Source organism: Hemicordylus capensis, chromosome 2 (assembly GCF_027244095.1).
Source record: "Hemicordylus capensis ecotype Gifberg chromosome 2, rHemCap1.1.pri, whole genome shotgun sequence".
Classification (NCBI taxonomy): Eukaryota; Metazoa; Chordata; class Lepidosauria; order Squamata; family Cordylidae; genus Hemicordylus; species Hemicordylus capensis.
Window position 1 is genome coordinate 229,191,308 of NC_069658.1, and position 14,423 is coordinate 229,205,730.

The 14,423-nt window shown below is 47.8% G+C and overlaps 1 protein-coding gene across 1 annotated transcript; it reads right to left on the minus strand.

The window, feature by feature from the left end:
- Positions 1-279: 279 nt before the first annotated feature.
- LOC128341649 (zinc finger protein with KRAB and SCAN domains 7-like) lies at positions 280-14,207 on the minus strand. Its single transcript, XM_053288036.1, has 7 exons — positions 14,086-14,207; positions 12,525-13,162; positions 11,368-11,494; positions 8,923-9,005; positions 8,579-8,705; positions 3,520-3,615; positions 280-2,922 (listed from the first exon to the last, which is right to left on the minus strand). The coding sequence occupies exons 2-7, from the start codon at positions 12,927-12,929 to the stop codon at positions 2,288-2,290; spliced, it is 1,473 nt and encodes a 490-aa protein (XP_053144011.1). The 5' UTR covers positions 12,930-13,162; positions 14,086-14,207; the 3' UTR covers positions 280-2,287.
- Between the last annotated feature and the right edge of the window lie 216 nt (positions 14,208-14,423).

Here is a 14,423-nt window from a genome sequence, read left to right on the forward strand (position 1 = left end):
GAGGGGCCACTGGGGAGTGGGGTGACGGGCTGCTTCTCCCCTAGCTACACCCCTGTCCCAGCGGAGTCACATCTGCAGCACTTCTGATGTTGCATCCACATGTCTTCCGCCAGCCTCCTTCAACCAGAGTGGAAAGAGATTCTTGGGGGATGGAGTTTAACTTGCTCTACCCACTTCTGACTACCAGAGACGTTCCCCATTTTCTGCCCCCATGCGAATCTCCATCCCTCTTTCTAACTGTGCATTACCTCTCAGTGCACAAAGTTAAAAAAACCAGTATAAAAATGTAAATATAAATATAAAACCAGTTGAAATATACAAAATAAAACAATCTCAGAAGAGAAAACAGATTAAATCCAGTAAAAAGCCTAGGAGAACAGGTATGTCTTGAGGGTCTTCATAAAAACAGAGGATATTCCAAAAGTCCCGGGTCACCACCAAATGAGCCAGCAGCAACCGTAACCACACCTCTCCAGATGATCTTAGAAGGCAACCAGGTTCATGACAAAGAAGGTGCTCTCTTAAGTAGTCTGGACCCAAGCCGTAAAGGGTTTTATAGGCAATAACCAGCGCTTTGCATTTTGTTTTGGAAATACATAACTGCCCAATCCCCCAACTTGTTTATAAGGTGTCGAGTATGTAATTGGAGATACATCCAGGAGGCTGATTGGGCAATAGTTGAAAGGCTCCTACCTATTGCTTTTCTCTCTCTCTTTTTTGGTATATTGGGAAAATAACATTTTTTCCAACATGAGGAACCACACAGGTGTTGTCAATTTCAGAGAAAAGTCTCACTAGAATGAGGGTTCATCAGGGGACATTCAATTTAAATATCATAAGAGGCACCACTGTCCTCCCATGGGGCTTTCCCAAGGGCCAAGGCACCAAACAACTGCTTGCACTCTAGTCCTGAAATTGCAGGCTACTCAAGGAGAAGGCCTGGCTCAGGAAGTGGGTAATCATAAGTGGTCTCATTCCACTACCATAAATGGCCAAAAAATATTGAAACCATGTCTCAGCTGGAAGATGAGCATCTGAGAGGGAATTAGAATGTGTGCCAGTTTGCCACCCATTCCCAGAACTTCCTGTCTTTTATCTGGAGTATAAAGAGACCCAGCTCTCCCCACTGATCTTTATAATAGGAGAGTTTCTTGAATTTCAAGAACTGCTTGTACTAAAAATGGAACTGTATCAACGATTGAACTGAGAAGTCAGATCCTTCCAGAATTCTGGTCTGGAGTTGTTGCAAGGCTTGTCTCTCAAGCCTGCATTCTTGCACAATCCAGCTCTTCCTTATCTGGCCTCTCCGAATTTGACCTGCTGTGGTCAGATGAGGGTTCAACATGGAGATAATTTCAGAAAAAGTATATGTCTGAACTAGGTAGGATTGCAAGTTGCCTCTGTGTCAGCATCTGCTGAGAATTTAACAGGGTTGTGACCTTCTCAGTAAGATGAATACCCCCATTTAAGGTGTCATTTGTCTTGGGTAAGACCCTTCAAGTAATAGCATATTACAGAGAGGGGTGCAGTACATGTAGAAAAGGTCATGACCAAAGGCAGATGGTAACTCTCTTATTGTGTGTGCCAAAAGAGTGAACCTGTGAGAGATACAAGAAAGTAATCCATGATATTGGTACAGTTGGCACTTAAAAAGGTGTAGAAGCCACACAGGTTTTTGCAGTTAGTAAGGTGAAGACTGAAGAGACCAAATCTAAAGGCCAGATTCAAGAGGGAAACCCCATGCTTATTCAACAGTTCATCAAAGGAGGGACAGAGGAGATACCACAAATCCTCTTACAAGAATTGCTTGGATTGAAAACAGCTGTATCAAGGATTGAATCGAGAGCCAGATCTTCCCACCCTAACTCTGGTCTGGACTTGTCACAATGCATGACTCTTAAACCTGCATTACTTCCAGGAGTCGCCGACATAAGCTGTGAAAATTATTTTTAAAGACTGGGGGCATCTCAGAAAAAAATAAGTTACTTAAAACTGAGGCTCTAAAACAGGATGCTGTTCCGTCACCATCTTGGCGCCTCCTCAAATTGAACATTGATATGCTTTCTCTCCTGTGTGAATTCTTTGATGCATAACAAGACGTGAACTCTCATTGAAGCTCTTTCCACACATTGAGCACTGATATGGTTTCACCCTGTGTGGATACTTTAATGCACAGCAAGATTGGTGCTGTGGCTAAATGGCTTCTGTCCTGTGTGGATTCTTTGATGCCTAGTATGATGTGTGTGCTGCTTGAAGCTCTTTCCACACATTGAGCACTGATAGGGTTTCACCCCATGTGAATTCTTTGATGCACAGCAAGATGTATGCTCTGCTTGAAGCGCCTTCCACACATTGAGCACTGAGAAAGGTTCAACCCTGTGTGGATTCTTTGATGCTTCCTAAGATATATGTTCTGTTTGAAGCTCTTTCCACACACTGAGCAGTTAAATGGCTTCTCCCCTGTGTGGATTCTTTCATGGCAACTAAGGTTTGAGCTCCGGCTGAAGCTCTTTCCACACACTGAGCATTGATATGGTTTCTCCCCTGTGTGGATTCTTTGATGCATCGTAAGATGTATGCTCTGGTTGAAGCTCTTTCCACATTCTGAGCATTTAAATGGTTTGTCCCCTGTGTGGATCCTTTCATGGCAACTAAGGTTTGAGCTCTGGTTGAAGCTTTTGCTACACACTGAGCACTGATATGGTTTCTCCCCTTTGTGGATTCTTTGATCCATGCTATGGTTTGATTTACAATATAATATTTCTGCATGCAGAGGGATCTTATTCCTTCTGTTTTCATTGTGACTTTCTTTCAGGATAGGAATTCCATGCACGTCAGATCCTTTGGAAACAATTGATTTCTCTCCCCACTTTTGATTTCCTTCAGGTTTTCTCCACTGCATTTCTCTCTCTCTCTCATTGCCTAAAAAAATAATAAGAGAAACTCTGGGATAGTTAAACACAGCATAGCAGGGAGCAAACGCCCCATTAACTGCTCTATGAATAACAGGATATACAAAACGTCAAGCAGAGGCAGACCCTGCCACAGCCTCTGTTGGTTGTGGTTAAAAAGTAGCTGTTGCCGTGTAGGGCACAGAACGTTGGATGCACCAACTTCCAGTTTCAGTCCAAAGCATCTCCAGTTGAAACACCTTAAATAGCAGGGCTGAGAAGAGCCCTGTATGACTTGGAAGGCCCCTGTCTATCAAAAGAGACACTATTGGGCAAGATGGGCCAATGGCAAATTCATAGCCTAACCTACTTCACAGGGTTGTTGTGCGGAGAAACCTAAGTATGTAGTACACCACTCTGGGCTCCTTGGAGGAAGAGCGGGATATAAAATGTAAAATAAAATAAATAAATAGGTTAGCTTACTCAATAAGACCTGAAATTGCTTGTACTCCCCCCAGAGCTAGGACACCCATAAGCACGCCCCTTTCCCACCTGGTGGAGAACCCTCCAGATAATTCCCTGCCTGATGTGTCTGACAAAGATTCCTGTCTCACAACTTATGAGCTACCTGCACATCTCTCTCCTTCTGCGGAGCCCTCATCAAGTGGTCCTTCCTCTTTCTCCAGCCAGGAAGCAAGGTCAGGTTTGGAAACCAAAAGTTGTTCTTGGAAGGGAACAAAGAGAGAAGATATTTCAGGAACATTTAGCAGCAACAAATATTCAGGGAAGCCGATGCCTGAATTCCACCCCACCCTGCCTCCCTCCAGTCCCATGAATTGAAAACACAACATGGAAAGATGTTCTAACTCCTGCCCAGGGATGAGACAGGAGAGCAGTGGTTACTGCCCAGGACCAGAAGGATCAGTCTGGTAGCAGAATGCAAATGCTGCTTGCCCAGCACGCTAGAAGCAAGATGAGGTTGGAGGAGGAGCCAGAAACTTCATTCTTGGCCACAGTACAGGGAAAGGATCTCAGCTAACTGGGCAAAGAGCTATTTTGTATTAAGCAGGTGGGGAGCAACTGTCCCTGTCCCAGCCCCAGCACAGTGTCCCACAATTGTGTCCCACAATCTAACTCTAATTAGATGCCTCTTTAATTCAGTATTGAGATTAGCCCAAAGCTCTGTCTGGACCTATTTCAAACTAGCTTTCGGGAAGGCAATGGGGTGGAGACAGCCTTGGTAAGCCTGTTGGATGACCTGCAAGGAGGAATCGACAGGGGGATGAGACGTTGGTGCCGGGAGGAGGGGTTTAGATTTGTTAGGCACTGGGACACATTTTGGGGCAAGCAAGGCAAAGGACGGGCTGCACTTGAACCAAGATGGAACCAGACTGCTGGTGCTTAAAATCAAAAAGGTTGCAGAGCAGCTTTTAAAATGACACCTGGGGAACAGCCGATGGGAGCTGGGCAGTATCCCGTTTGGCAAAAGCCATCCTTTAAAGTGTGAGGCTGCAAAGAATTCAAATAAAACAGAAGGGGACGGAGCAGAACCGCATAAAGAGCAGACGGGAGCCTGTGCCAGCAGGTCAAAGAGTCAAACGAATAGCATACATCAGGGGAGAGATTCAGCGTATAGGTGCTTATATGCCAGTGCCAGAAGCCTACGAGCCAAGATGGGTGAGCTGGAGTGCTTGGTTGCTAACGCGGAAATAGATATAGTGGGCACAACAGAAACATGGTGGAACAGTGAGAATCAGTGGGACACTCTTATCCCTGGGTATAAACTCTATAGAAAGGACAGGGAGGGGCGCCTTGGAGGTGGAGTAGCACTGTATGTTAAAGAAGGGATAGAATCTAACAAGCTAGAAAACCTAGGTGGACTGGAGTCCTCCACAGAAACACTGTGGGTGACTATACAAGGCCGGAAAGGGAACGTGCTACTGGGGATGTGCTATCGCCCTCCGGATCATAATGCCAACAGTGACTGGGAGTTGCAGGAGGAAATCGGGGAGGCGTCAAGGAGAGGCAGGGCTGTAATTATGGGTTATTTCAATTACCCACACATAGACTGGGTAAATTCACATTCAAGTCAGGACAAAAAGGTCAAATTTCTAGATACGTTAAATGGCTGTGCCCTAGAACAGTTGGTCATGGAACCAACCAGAGAGAAGGCGACCTTGGATCTAATTCTGAGTGACACCCAGGACCTGGTGCGTGACGTCAGTGTCATCGACCCTTTAGGGAACAGTGACCACAGTGCCATCAAATTCAGCATACATGCGGGGAGAGAATCACCAAGGATGTCTAACACGGACATTTTGAATTTCAGAAGAGGAAACTTCTCCAAAATGAGGAGTATGGTGAAAAGAAAGCTGAAAGGGAAAACCAGGAGAGTCACTTCGCTCCAGAGTGCATGGAGTTTACTCAAAACCACAATACTAGAAGCCCAGTTAGATTGTATACCCAAAAGGAGGAAAGATACCACTAAGTCCAGGAGGATGCCAGCATGGCTCACGGGTACCGTCAAAGCAGCCATAAAAGGGAAGAAGACTTCCTTCCGAAATTGGAAGGCCTGTCCAAATGAAGAGAACAGAAAGGAACACCAACTCTGGCAAAAGAAATGCAAGGTGACAATAAGGGAGGCAAAAAGAGAGTTTGAGAAACATTTAGCCAAAAGTATCAAGGGGAATAACAAAAACTTCTTTAAGTACATCAGAAGCAGGAAACCTGCCAGGGAGGCGGTTGGGCCATTAGACAATGAGGGAGTGAAAGGGATTATTAAGGAGGATATGGAGATTGCAGAGAAACTGAATGAGTTCTTTGTGTCTGTCTTCACAGCAGAGGATACTGAGCATATACCTGTTCCTGAACCAGGCAGTTTAGGGATGGAGGCTAGAGAGCTGAGTCAGATAGAAGTGACAAGAGATGATGTACTAAACTGTCTGGAAAAACTGAAAGCTAACAAATCACCAGGGCCAGATGGCATCCATCCAAGAGTCCTCAAAGAACTCAAATGTGAAATTGCCGACCTCCTTGCTAAATTTTTCAACTTATCCCTGTAATCGGGCTGTGTACCAGACGACTGGAGAGTAGCAAATGTAACACTGATTTTCAAAAAGGAACCCAGTGGCGATCCGGGAAACTACAGGCCGGATAGCTTAACGTCCGTTCCAGGCAAATTGATGGAAAGCATCCTCAAGGATAAAATTGTAAAGCACCTAGTAGAACAGGCCCTGCTGGGAGTGAGCCAGCATGGCTTCCGCAAAGGTAAATCTTGCCTCATCAACCTTTTGGACTTCTTTGAGGGTGTCAACGAGTGTGTGGATCATGGTGATCCAGTTGACAAAGTTCCTCATCAAAGACTCCTGAGGAAACTTAGCGGTCATGGGATAAGGGGACAAGTACATGTGTGGATTGCTAACTGCCTGAAAGACAGGAAACAGAGGACAGGAATAAATGGAGAGTTTTCGCAATGGAGGGAGGTAGGAAGTGGGGTCCCCCAGGGATCTGTTCTGGGACTGGTGCTTTTTAATTTATTCATAAATGATCTAGAAGCAGGGGTAAGCAGCGAGGTGGCCAGATTTTCAGATTATACCAAACTCTTCTGGGTAGTGAAATCCAAAACGGATTGTGAGCAGCTCCAAAAGGATCTCTCCAAACTGGGGGAGTGGGCGACAAAATGGCAAATGCAGTTCAATGTTAGCAAATGTAAAGTGATGCACATTAGGACCAAAACCCCCAAATTCAAGTATATGCTGATAGGATCCGAGCTGTCGGTGACTGACCAGGAGAGGGATCTTGGGGTCGTGGTGGACAGCTCGTTGAAAGTGTCGACTCAATGTGCAGCAGCTGTGAAAAAGGTAAATTCAATGCTAGAGAGCATTAGAAAGGGGATTGAAAATAAAACGGCTAATATTATAATGCCCTTATACAAAACTATGGTGCGACCACACTTGGAGTACTGTGTACAATTCTGGTCACCACATCTTAAAAAGGACATTGTAGAACTGGAAAAGGTGCAGAAGAAGGCAACCAAGATGATCAGGAGCCTAGAGCACCTTTCTTATGAGGCAAGACTACACCACCTGGGGGGTTTTAGTTTAGAAAAAAAGACGACTGTGGGGAGACCTGATAGAGGTCTATAAAATCATGCACGGTTTGGAGAAATTGGAGAGAGAGAAATTCTTTTCCCTCTCACACAACACTAGAATCAGGGGTCACTCCATGAAATTGATTGCCAGGAGGTCTAGGACCAACAAACGGAAGTACTTTTTCACACAACGCGTGATCCACTTGTGGAACTCTCTGCCACAGGACATGGTGACAGCCAACAACCTGGATGGCTTTAAGAGGGGTTTGGATAACTTCATGGAGGAGAGGTCCATCAATGGCTACTAGTGGGCTGTGGGCCACCTCCAGTCTCAAAGGCAGATAGCTCTGAGTACCAGTTGCAGGGGAGAAATGGCAGGAGAGAGGGCATGCCCTCAACTCCTGCCTGTGTCTTCCAGCAGCATCTGGTGGGCCACTGTGCGAAACAGGATGCTGGACTAGATGGCCCTTGGGCCTGATCCAGCAGGGCTGTTCTTATGACTAGTATCCCTTCTCTCCCACCCTCTGGCTCTGCCCCACCCCCCACTTCAGTAACCAGCAGCCACCACTGGAAAGAAGTTATAGAAAACAAACACTGCAAATCATAAGACACGAAAACAGAGTTGTTTGCGAAGGTCTAGCTCTTTACTTGGGGTTCCACTTTTGGATCCTAAGATTCCTTATGCCTAGATAGAACTCAGAGCTAAAGAAATATGCCAACATTCCAATCCGATCTGAATAGAAAACCCCTGTCACCTAGAATCTATTTGATTTTTCTTCTTCTATTTATTGTTATTCTCACTCAGATATACAATTAATCTCTACATTCCTTCTCGAATCCTTACGTTTGAGAGGAGTAGAGAGCCAATATAGCTAACTATCTTAAACACATCCTGTAAAACATATTTAAAAACATTGGGTTTGAGGTCTTCTTTTTTTTCTAGGCCTGATTTTAATCAAATGACTCAAGGAAAGAAAGGGTGATTTTATTCTTTATATGCACAACAATGTGTGTTTGAGTGTTTAGACTGTGATCCTTTTGTGGACAGGGAACCAATTTTTTGTATTTCTTCTGTTATGCAAACTACTTTGAAGTTGTTTTTTTTGCTAAAAAAGCACAACCTCCTTTTGGTGAATAATAATGCTTCAACTCAGGACAATTCTTAGAGCAGAGGTGGGGATACTTGGCCCTTCAGCTGTTTTTGGACCACAACTCCTACCATCCCCAGCCATAATGGGGGTCCTGGAGTTGTGGTTCAGAAACAGCTGGAGGGCCAGATTTGCCCACGCCTGTCCTAGACCATCCTTTTGCCTGCACAGAAGAGCAAGGAGGCAACTTCCAACACCTCTAGATCTGCTGCCTGACAGCTGCAGCAAAGTCATCAGCTCAGAAGATGGCAGATGTGTTTTAGCCATTATCTTTAGAGTCTCCTATCCCATCAGAATAGCAATTACATTTTTAAAGAGTAAATTAATGGACCATCCAAGGAATATGGAGCAGCCAATATCATCCTCACTGACATCCTGGCTGTGCATTGGAATGGATGAATAATTGCTGCAATTCTATCTAGCAGCCAAGGACAAGGAGGGAGCCTTACCCAGAGAGGCCAGATGCCCAGAATTCTCCTCCATGACTTCCTTGTGCAGAGCCCTTTGGGCAGCATCCAGCAGAGCCCACTCCTCCTCCGTGAAGTACACAGCCACCTCCTCAAAGGTCAATGGAGCCTGAAATTAGAACAACATTGTTTTCCCTCATTGGTCATGCAAAATATATATATATTCCCCCCCCCCCTGGAGTCTCTCTGCTGGACCCAGAGATTCCACAGTACCATCCAAAGCCTTCCTAGTAGGCAACCTGGACAAAAGCAAGGGGAAATGGGCAGGGGAGAAAAGCACCCAGGGCTGTCCTCCACCCATCTCCTCCACTCATCCTTGAGCTTACCTTTTCTGAGAACGGTGTAGCAACCACATCCCTTCCTCCTAGAGGAGAAGGCCTGGAAGGAGGCCCCGGGGTCTTTCCAATGCCTACAAGAGAGACAAGGGAGGAGAGACGATGTTGAATGCCTGGTCCATTTCAAGGAGCTTCTTGCTATTAAACCACTACATGACCCAGCATCTGCATTCCCTAAGAGTCCTTTTCCCCTCACAGGAAAACCCATAGAAATTAGGGTTGCTTGGAGAAGCTTCGTGTGCTGAAATTTCATTGCTTCTTACAAGCATTTACTGTTTTGGCCTTACCCTGCTGATTTTGTATCTGAATTCAGTCTTATTTTAATGGACTTGATTTGTTTAAAATAAAAATATCCCAGCCCTCCAGAACAATGCTGCTTTGGGTGACTCACAATAAATAACAAATCACTAGCCAACCCCGCACAGAGCATCTGTGCGCTCTTTGGGGCTGGCAGTTACCTCTCCCCCCACCCCACCTTCTGCCCCAGTCTCCACTTCCGGGCCCAGCCGCCTCTCCTCCCCACCACCACATTCGCCCCACCCCCACTTTCTTTCCCCCCTCCTGGGCCTTGCCTCCAGTGACCAATCCTCCTGGGTGCGCCTCAGCCAATCAGGCGCGTCCGCTGCCCAGCCAATCAGCTGAGCGCTGGGACGTACATTCCAAGGCACACCCAGGAGAATTATATATATAGACTAGCCAACCCGCACAGATCATCTGTGCGCTCTTTGGAGCCGGTTGTTCCCCCCTGCCTCCTGCCCCACTCTCCCTCCCCTCCCTCCCTTCTGCACCACACTCTTTCCCCTCTTTCCTTCCCTCCCGCCCCACTCTCTTGCCACCTCCCCTCCCTCCCCACTCTCTCTTGCTCTCCCTCCCCCCCACCCCTCTCTCTCACTCTCCTGCCCCAGTCTCTCCTGCCCTCCCTCCCCCTGCTCCTCTCTCCTGCCCTTCCCCTCCCCCCTGCCCCACTCTCTTGCCCTCCCCCACGCTCGCTTGCCCTCTCCCTCCCCCACGCTCACTTGCCCTCCCCCCTGCCCCACGCTCGCTTGCCCTCCCCCCGCTCTCTTGCCCTCCTTCCCCCTCCTCACGCTCTCTTGCCCTCCCCCTCCCCATTTTGCTCTCCTTACTGGGCAGAGGGCAGCCAGCCAAAAAGGGCCCCGCTACCGCTCCTCCTTCCGGGCGGTAAACAGGAAAGTCCCGCCGGCCAGTTCCCTCACTCCCCAGCCTCCCACGGATGCCTGGCCTCAGTGGCTGGTCCCGCTGCCACCTGGCCGAGAGCCGCCTCTGCGACTGGGCCCAGTGCTTCCGCGGCCTGGCCCACCGTCGGGTAGAGTGCCGCCATTGTGACCGTGCCCACCGCACCAAGTGCCGCCTCCGCGGCCTGCCGGGCCTACTGCCGCTGCTTGCCAGCCTCTGCGGCCGGCCTCTTCAGGCCGGCTACCTCTCCCCCCACCCCCACCTTCAGCCCCAGTCTCTGGGCAGGCACATGCCCAGGCTGCTGGGCCAAGTGCCACCGCCACAATTGGGCCCACTGCCTCGCCTCCGCGGCTGCGGCCTGGCCCGCCACCGGCCAATTCTCCTGGGTGCGCAAGCCAATCAGGGCCTCCGCCGCCCAGCCAATCAGCTGGGTGGCCGGGACGCACATTCGAAGGCACACCCAGGAGAAATAATAATATAGATAATAAAACAACATACAATATTATATGGTAAAGCAGTTATTTTAAAATGGGGTGAAAAACCCCAACTAGAACCCCAATTAAAATCAAGTTAGAAATCCAAGAGATACAAGCAGCAGGTTAAAATGTGATCAAAAGAGAAGAGTCCTTCAATCCTTTGAGTGCTTAAGACTTCAGAAAAATCAAGCAAAGAGATAAAATACTCTTCGCACATTTTCATTTTGCTTGCTTCTGGAAAAGAATCTTTTCCCTCACATAGGAATCTGTCTTATACTGAGACAGACCATTAGTCCATCCAGCTCAATATTATCATCACTGACTGGCAAAAGCTCCCCAAGGTCTTAGGTAAGAGTCTTCCCAAGCCCTACCTGTAGATGCTGCCAGAGATTGAACCTTGGACTTTCTGCATGCAAACAGATTCTCCACTGAGTTACAGCCCCTTGCCCCAAGACGAGTATCTTACAGCAGACAGTGTTCACATCCAAATGCAAACCAAGGTGATCCCTGCTTAGCAAAGGAGACAATTCATGCTTGCTGCTGCAAGGTCAGCATCTCTCAAAGTTTTGGGCATAACTCAAAGGGCTGTTTTAGAACTAACGTGTTCAAGAATGAAAAATAAATTCATTTGTAAACTGGTTGAAGAGGCTGGAGAGACAAATGCTTTCCCCTACTCAAGCTAAAGAGCAACAGGAAATCAGTCTGTGGATTTCAAATACGGTAAAGAGTGACAGGCCAAGTTGAAACAAATACCATCAGTCCTTACCCAGCAAGCTGGCACCTCGGTCACCCTCCTGCACCATCCACCTAAAGGGTGGCTTTTCTGCGGTGTACAGTGGAGCCTCCTCTGCCTCAGAGAGATCAGCAGCCATTTCTGCTGCCAGTCTCTCCAGCTGAAAGCACAGAAATCCCAGAGAGAAAATGTGGACAGGCTTTAGGAAGGAGTTAAGCACATAGCAAACCTCTATTGAGAGCTTCATTGGGGATGTTGATTGATGTTCTTGTACATTCTGAGGAACCTGGGACAGGATCTTCTCAAGAGGGGCACTGAGACAATTGGAGTTATCTGTCCTCGGGAGTTCTGCTCTGTGTTTGCTAGCTTCCGCGCACAAGGCAAAATCAACTTTATTCTGGGGGGGCTTTGGGAGGCACCCACGTTTAAGAGGAAAAAGCTGATGCTGGTCCAAGGTTTTCCTGGTCAGTTAGCTTCCACTGGTGGCGCAGTGGTAAAACTGCCGCCCTGTAACCAGAAGGTTGAAAGTTCGATCCTGACCAGGGGCTCAAGGTTGACTCAGCCTTCCATCCTTCCGAGGTTGGTAAAATGAGTACCCAGAATGTTGGGGGCAATATGCTAAATCATTGTAAACCGCTTAGAGAGCTTCCAGCTATAGAGCGGTATATAAATGTAAGTGCTATTAGCTGTCACTATTGGGTTGTAATGTTGTAATGAATAAAATATGCATATAATATGCCTTGTGGGTTCTTCATCAAAGGGTGTGATATAAACTGCTTTAAGAATAAGAACTGGTGCAGGTAGAGAGGTGGGGAATGGGGTTGGGACAGATCTTCTTGTGACATCTCAAGAAATGAAAATTATGGTATGCATCTCTTAGGGTGGGGGGCAGGAATATTTGGGTATCCTGGCATTCTTGTTCTGCTACTTGGGAGCGATGAAACACTCTCACCACCTGCTCATTCTGCTTCTACTAATTCTATCAGCTGCTGTATGAATTCTTAATCAGAAGATGTGATATTTCAAATCACCTTCAACAAAATATGGTGAAGTTAAAAAACAAAAAGCTTAGGACAACCCTTCCTGGAATGTTTCCATCTGAAAACTTTGCTACCTGTTGGGATTTCTAAGCCAGCCTCCTTCACGTGTTCAGCTCCTTGGAGCTACCAGGATGAAAGAGAGACACTCACCTGTTGCTCTTCCTGCTTCTTGGCTTCTGCTTGGCTCAGAAGGAAACCTTCTGCCAGGGCCACTGCCTGGGAACTGGTCTCTGCTCCACATTCTCTCACCCAGCTCTCCATTTCTGGGGGCAGGATGCTCAGGAACTGCTCCAGGATCACCAGGTCCAGCATCTGAGCTTGTGTGTGTCTCTCTGGCTTCAGCCACTGATGGCAAAGGCTGTGGAGTCGGCTGCAAACCTCTCGAGGCCCCTTGGCTTCCTGGTAGCAGATCTGTCTGAAGTGCTGGCTTTGTGCATCTGGGCTGGTGGTGTCGGCACATAGGCTTTTCTGGACAAATCTTTCTTCAGTGCTCCTAACCTCAGCTGCATCAGGGCTGCTTTCCGCTTGCAGGCCATTCTCTTCCATGGCCTCCATCTTTAGGCAGGAAAGGACCAAATGGGAGGGGCAACTAAGCCCTGCAATGTCAGGATGTTACTGTGTGCAAATGATGACACTTTGGGGCAAGGAGTTTCAGAGGCAAAAGTGGATCATTCCAGCTAGCAGGATTTTTCTGCAGGACTTCTTTCTGCAGAAAAGACAGAGGCCAAGACTCAAGGAGTTTCAGGGATGGGAACGAGGATCCTTCACTTGGGGGTCACACAGCAAACCTACAAGAGATTTAGAATCAGGTGATTCAGCCCTTTCCCTCCACTGACCCATCCCCAACACCTCCCCCCATTCACTCTCTCTGCCCTCTTTTGAACACCTCCCAGAAGAGCCTCCTCTTTTGCTACCCACCTTATTCCACATACATTATTGTATTATGCTTATTACCCTGCTAACAGAGCAAAGAGGCACCTTTTAAAAGTGGTGATTCTTTTTATTTATCAGGGGGAGAGCAACTGGCCCTATCCATCCCCAGCACAACATTCCTCCAGTGGCTGTTTCTGATGGCTATCTAAGTTTCTTTTTTAGATAGTGAACCCTTTAGGGACAGGGAGCCATTTTATGTGTTTATGTCTGTATAAACCACTTTGGGTACTTTTTTTAAAAAAGCAGTATATAAATGTACACACACACACACACTCTCTCTTTAGCCCTACTCAGACATTGTATCAGGGTTATTCAAAGGAAAATTCAGAAATGCACCACGTTGTCAGTGCAATTCATGCACTTGGAATACGCTGCCACAACACACACCTGTGCATTTCATTTTTCTGTGCACAAACACACTTTATTGCTTCACGTCACAGTCCATAATGTTTAGGAGCCTCCACAGAGTGGGATTTAATGGAATCAGCGATTTATCAGCACTAGTGCAGAGGAGATCCCATGGCAGATTAGATTTATGGGTAAAGGCTCGAAAACCGAAAAACTTCCAAGGGAGGCGAAATCGCACGCTTCCTCTCCTTACAGCCTTACCAGCGCGAAGAAATTAGGGGGGGCGCATGTAGTTTCTCCCCCGCCCGTCCCACTGCTGCGTCCACCCTTGCCTTTGGTCTGCGCGCAGCCTCTCTCCAAGCCCGCTCCGCGCTTGCCTCCCGGCCCGGGTTCGGGGCTCTCCTGCACCCCACCCGCCCTTTGCACTCACCTGCCTCCCTTGCTGAGGACCGGGGTACGGCTGGTCTGCTCGGGGTTGCACGCAGGGCGGGACGCAGAAAACGACGCCTCTTTCCCGGGCCGAGAGGGGGCCGGAGGTCAGCCCCGCCCCCCAGTCCTAGTTGCGACTTCCAAGGGGCCTCTCTAGTTACCTCGCCTCTCTTAGTTTAACCCTTCAACTGACTTTCCCCGCTCAGTAAAAGGGACTCCCTTCCTGCAAGAGAGCGGGGCAGAAAGAATAACGCGAGACAACGGAGAGGAGGCAACGCCATCTACACCGAAGAACTCCTCACTCCGGATTCAATAACCGGGACTTCTCCAAAGATTTTT

Excerpts from the sequence above, each read along its gene's own strand:
- LOC128341649 (XM_053288036.1), bottom strand. The coding sequence starts at position 12,929 with ATGGAGGCCATGGAAGAGAATGGCCTGCAAGCGGAAAGCAGCCCTGAT. Across the intron at positions 11,495-12,524 it reads AGAAGCAGGAAGAGCAACAG|CTGGAGAGACTGGCAGCAGA; the intron begins GTGAGTGTCTCT and ends CTGTGCTTTCAG. Across the intron at positions 2,923-3,519 it reads AGAAGGAGAGAGATGTGCAG|GCAATGAGAGAGAGAGAGAA; the intron begins GTAGCTCATAAG and ends TTATTTTTTTAG.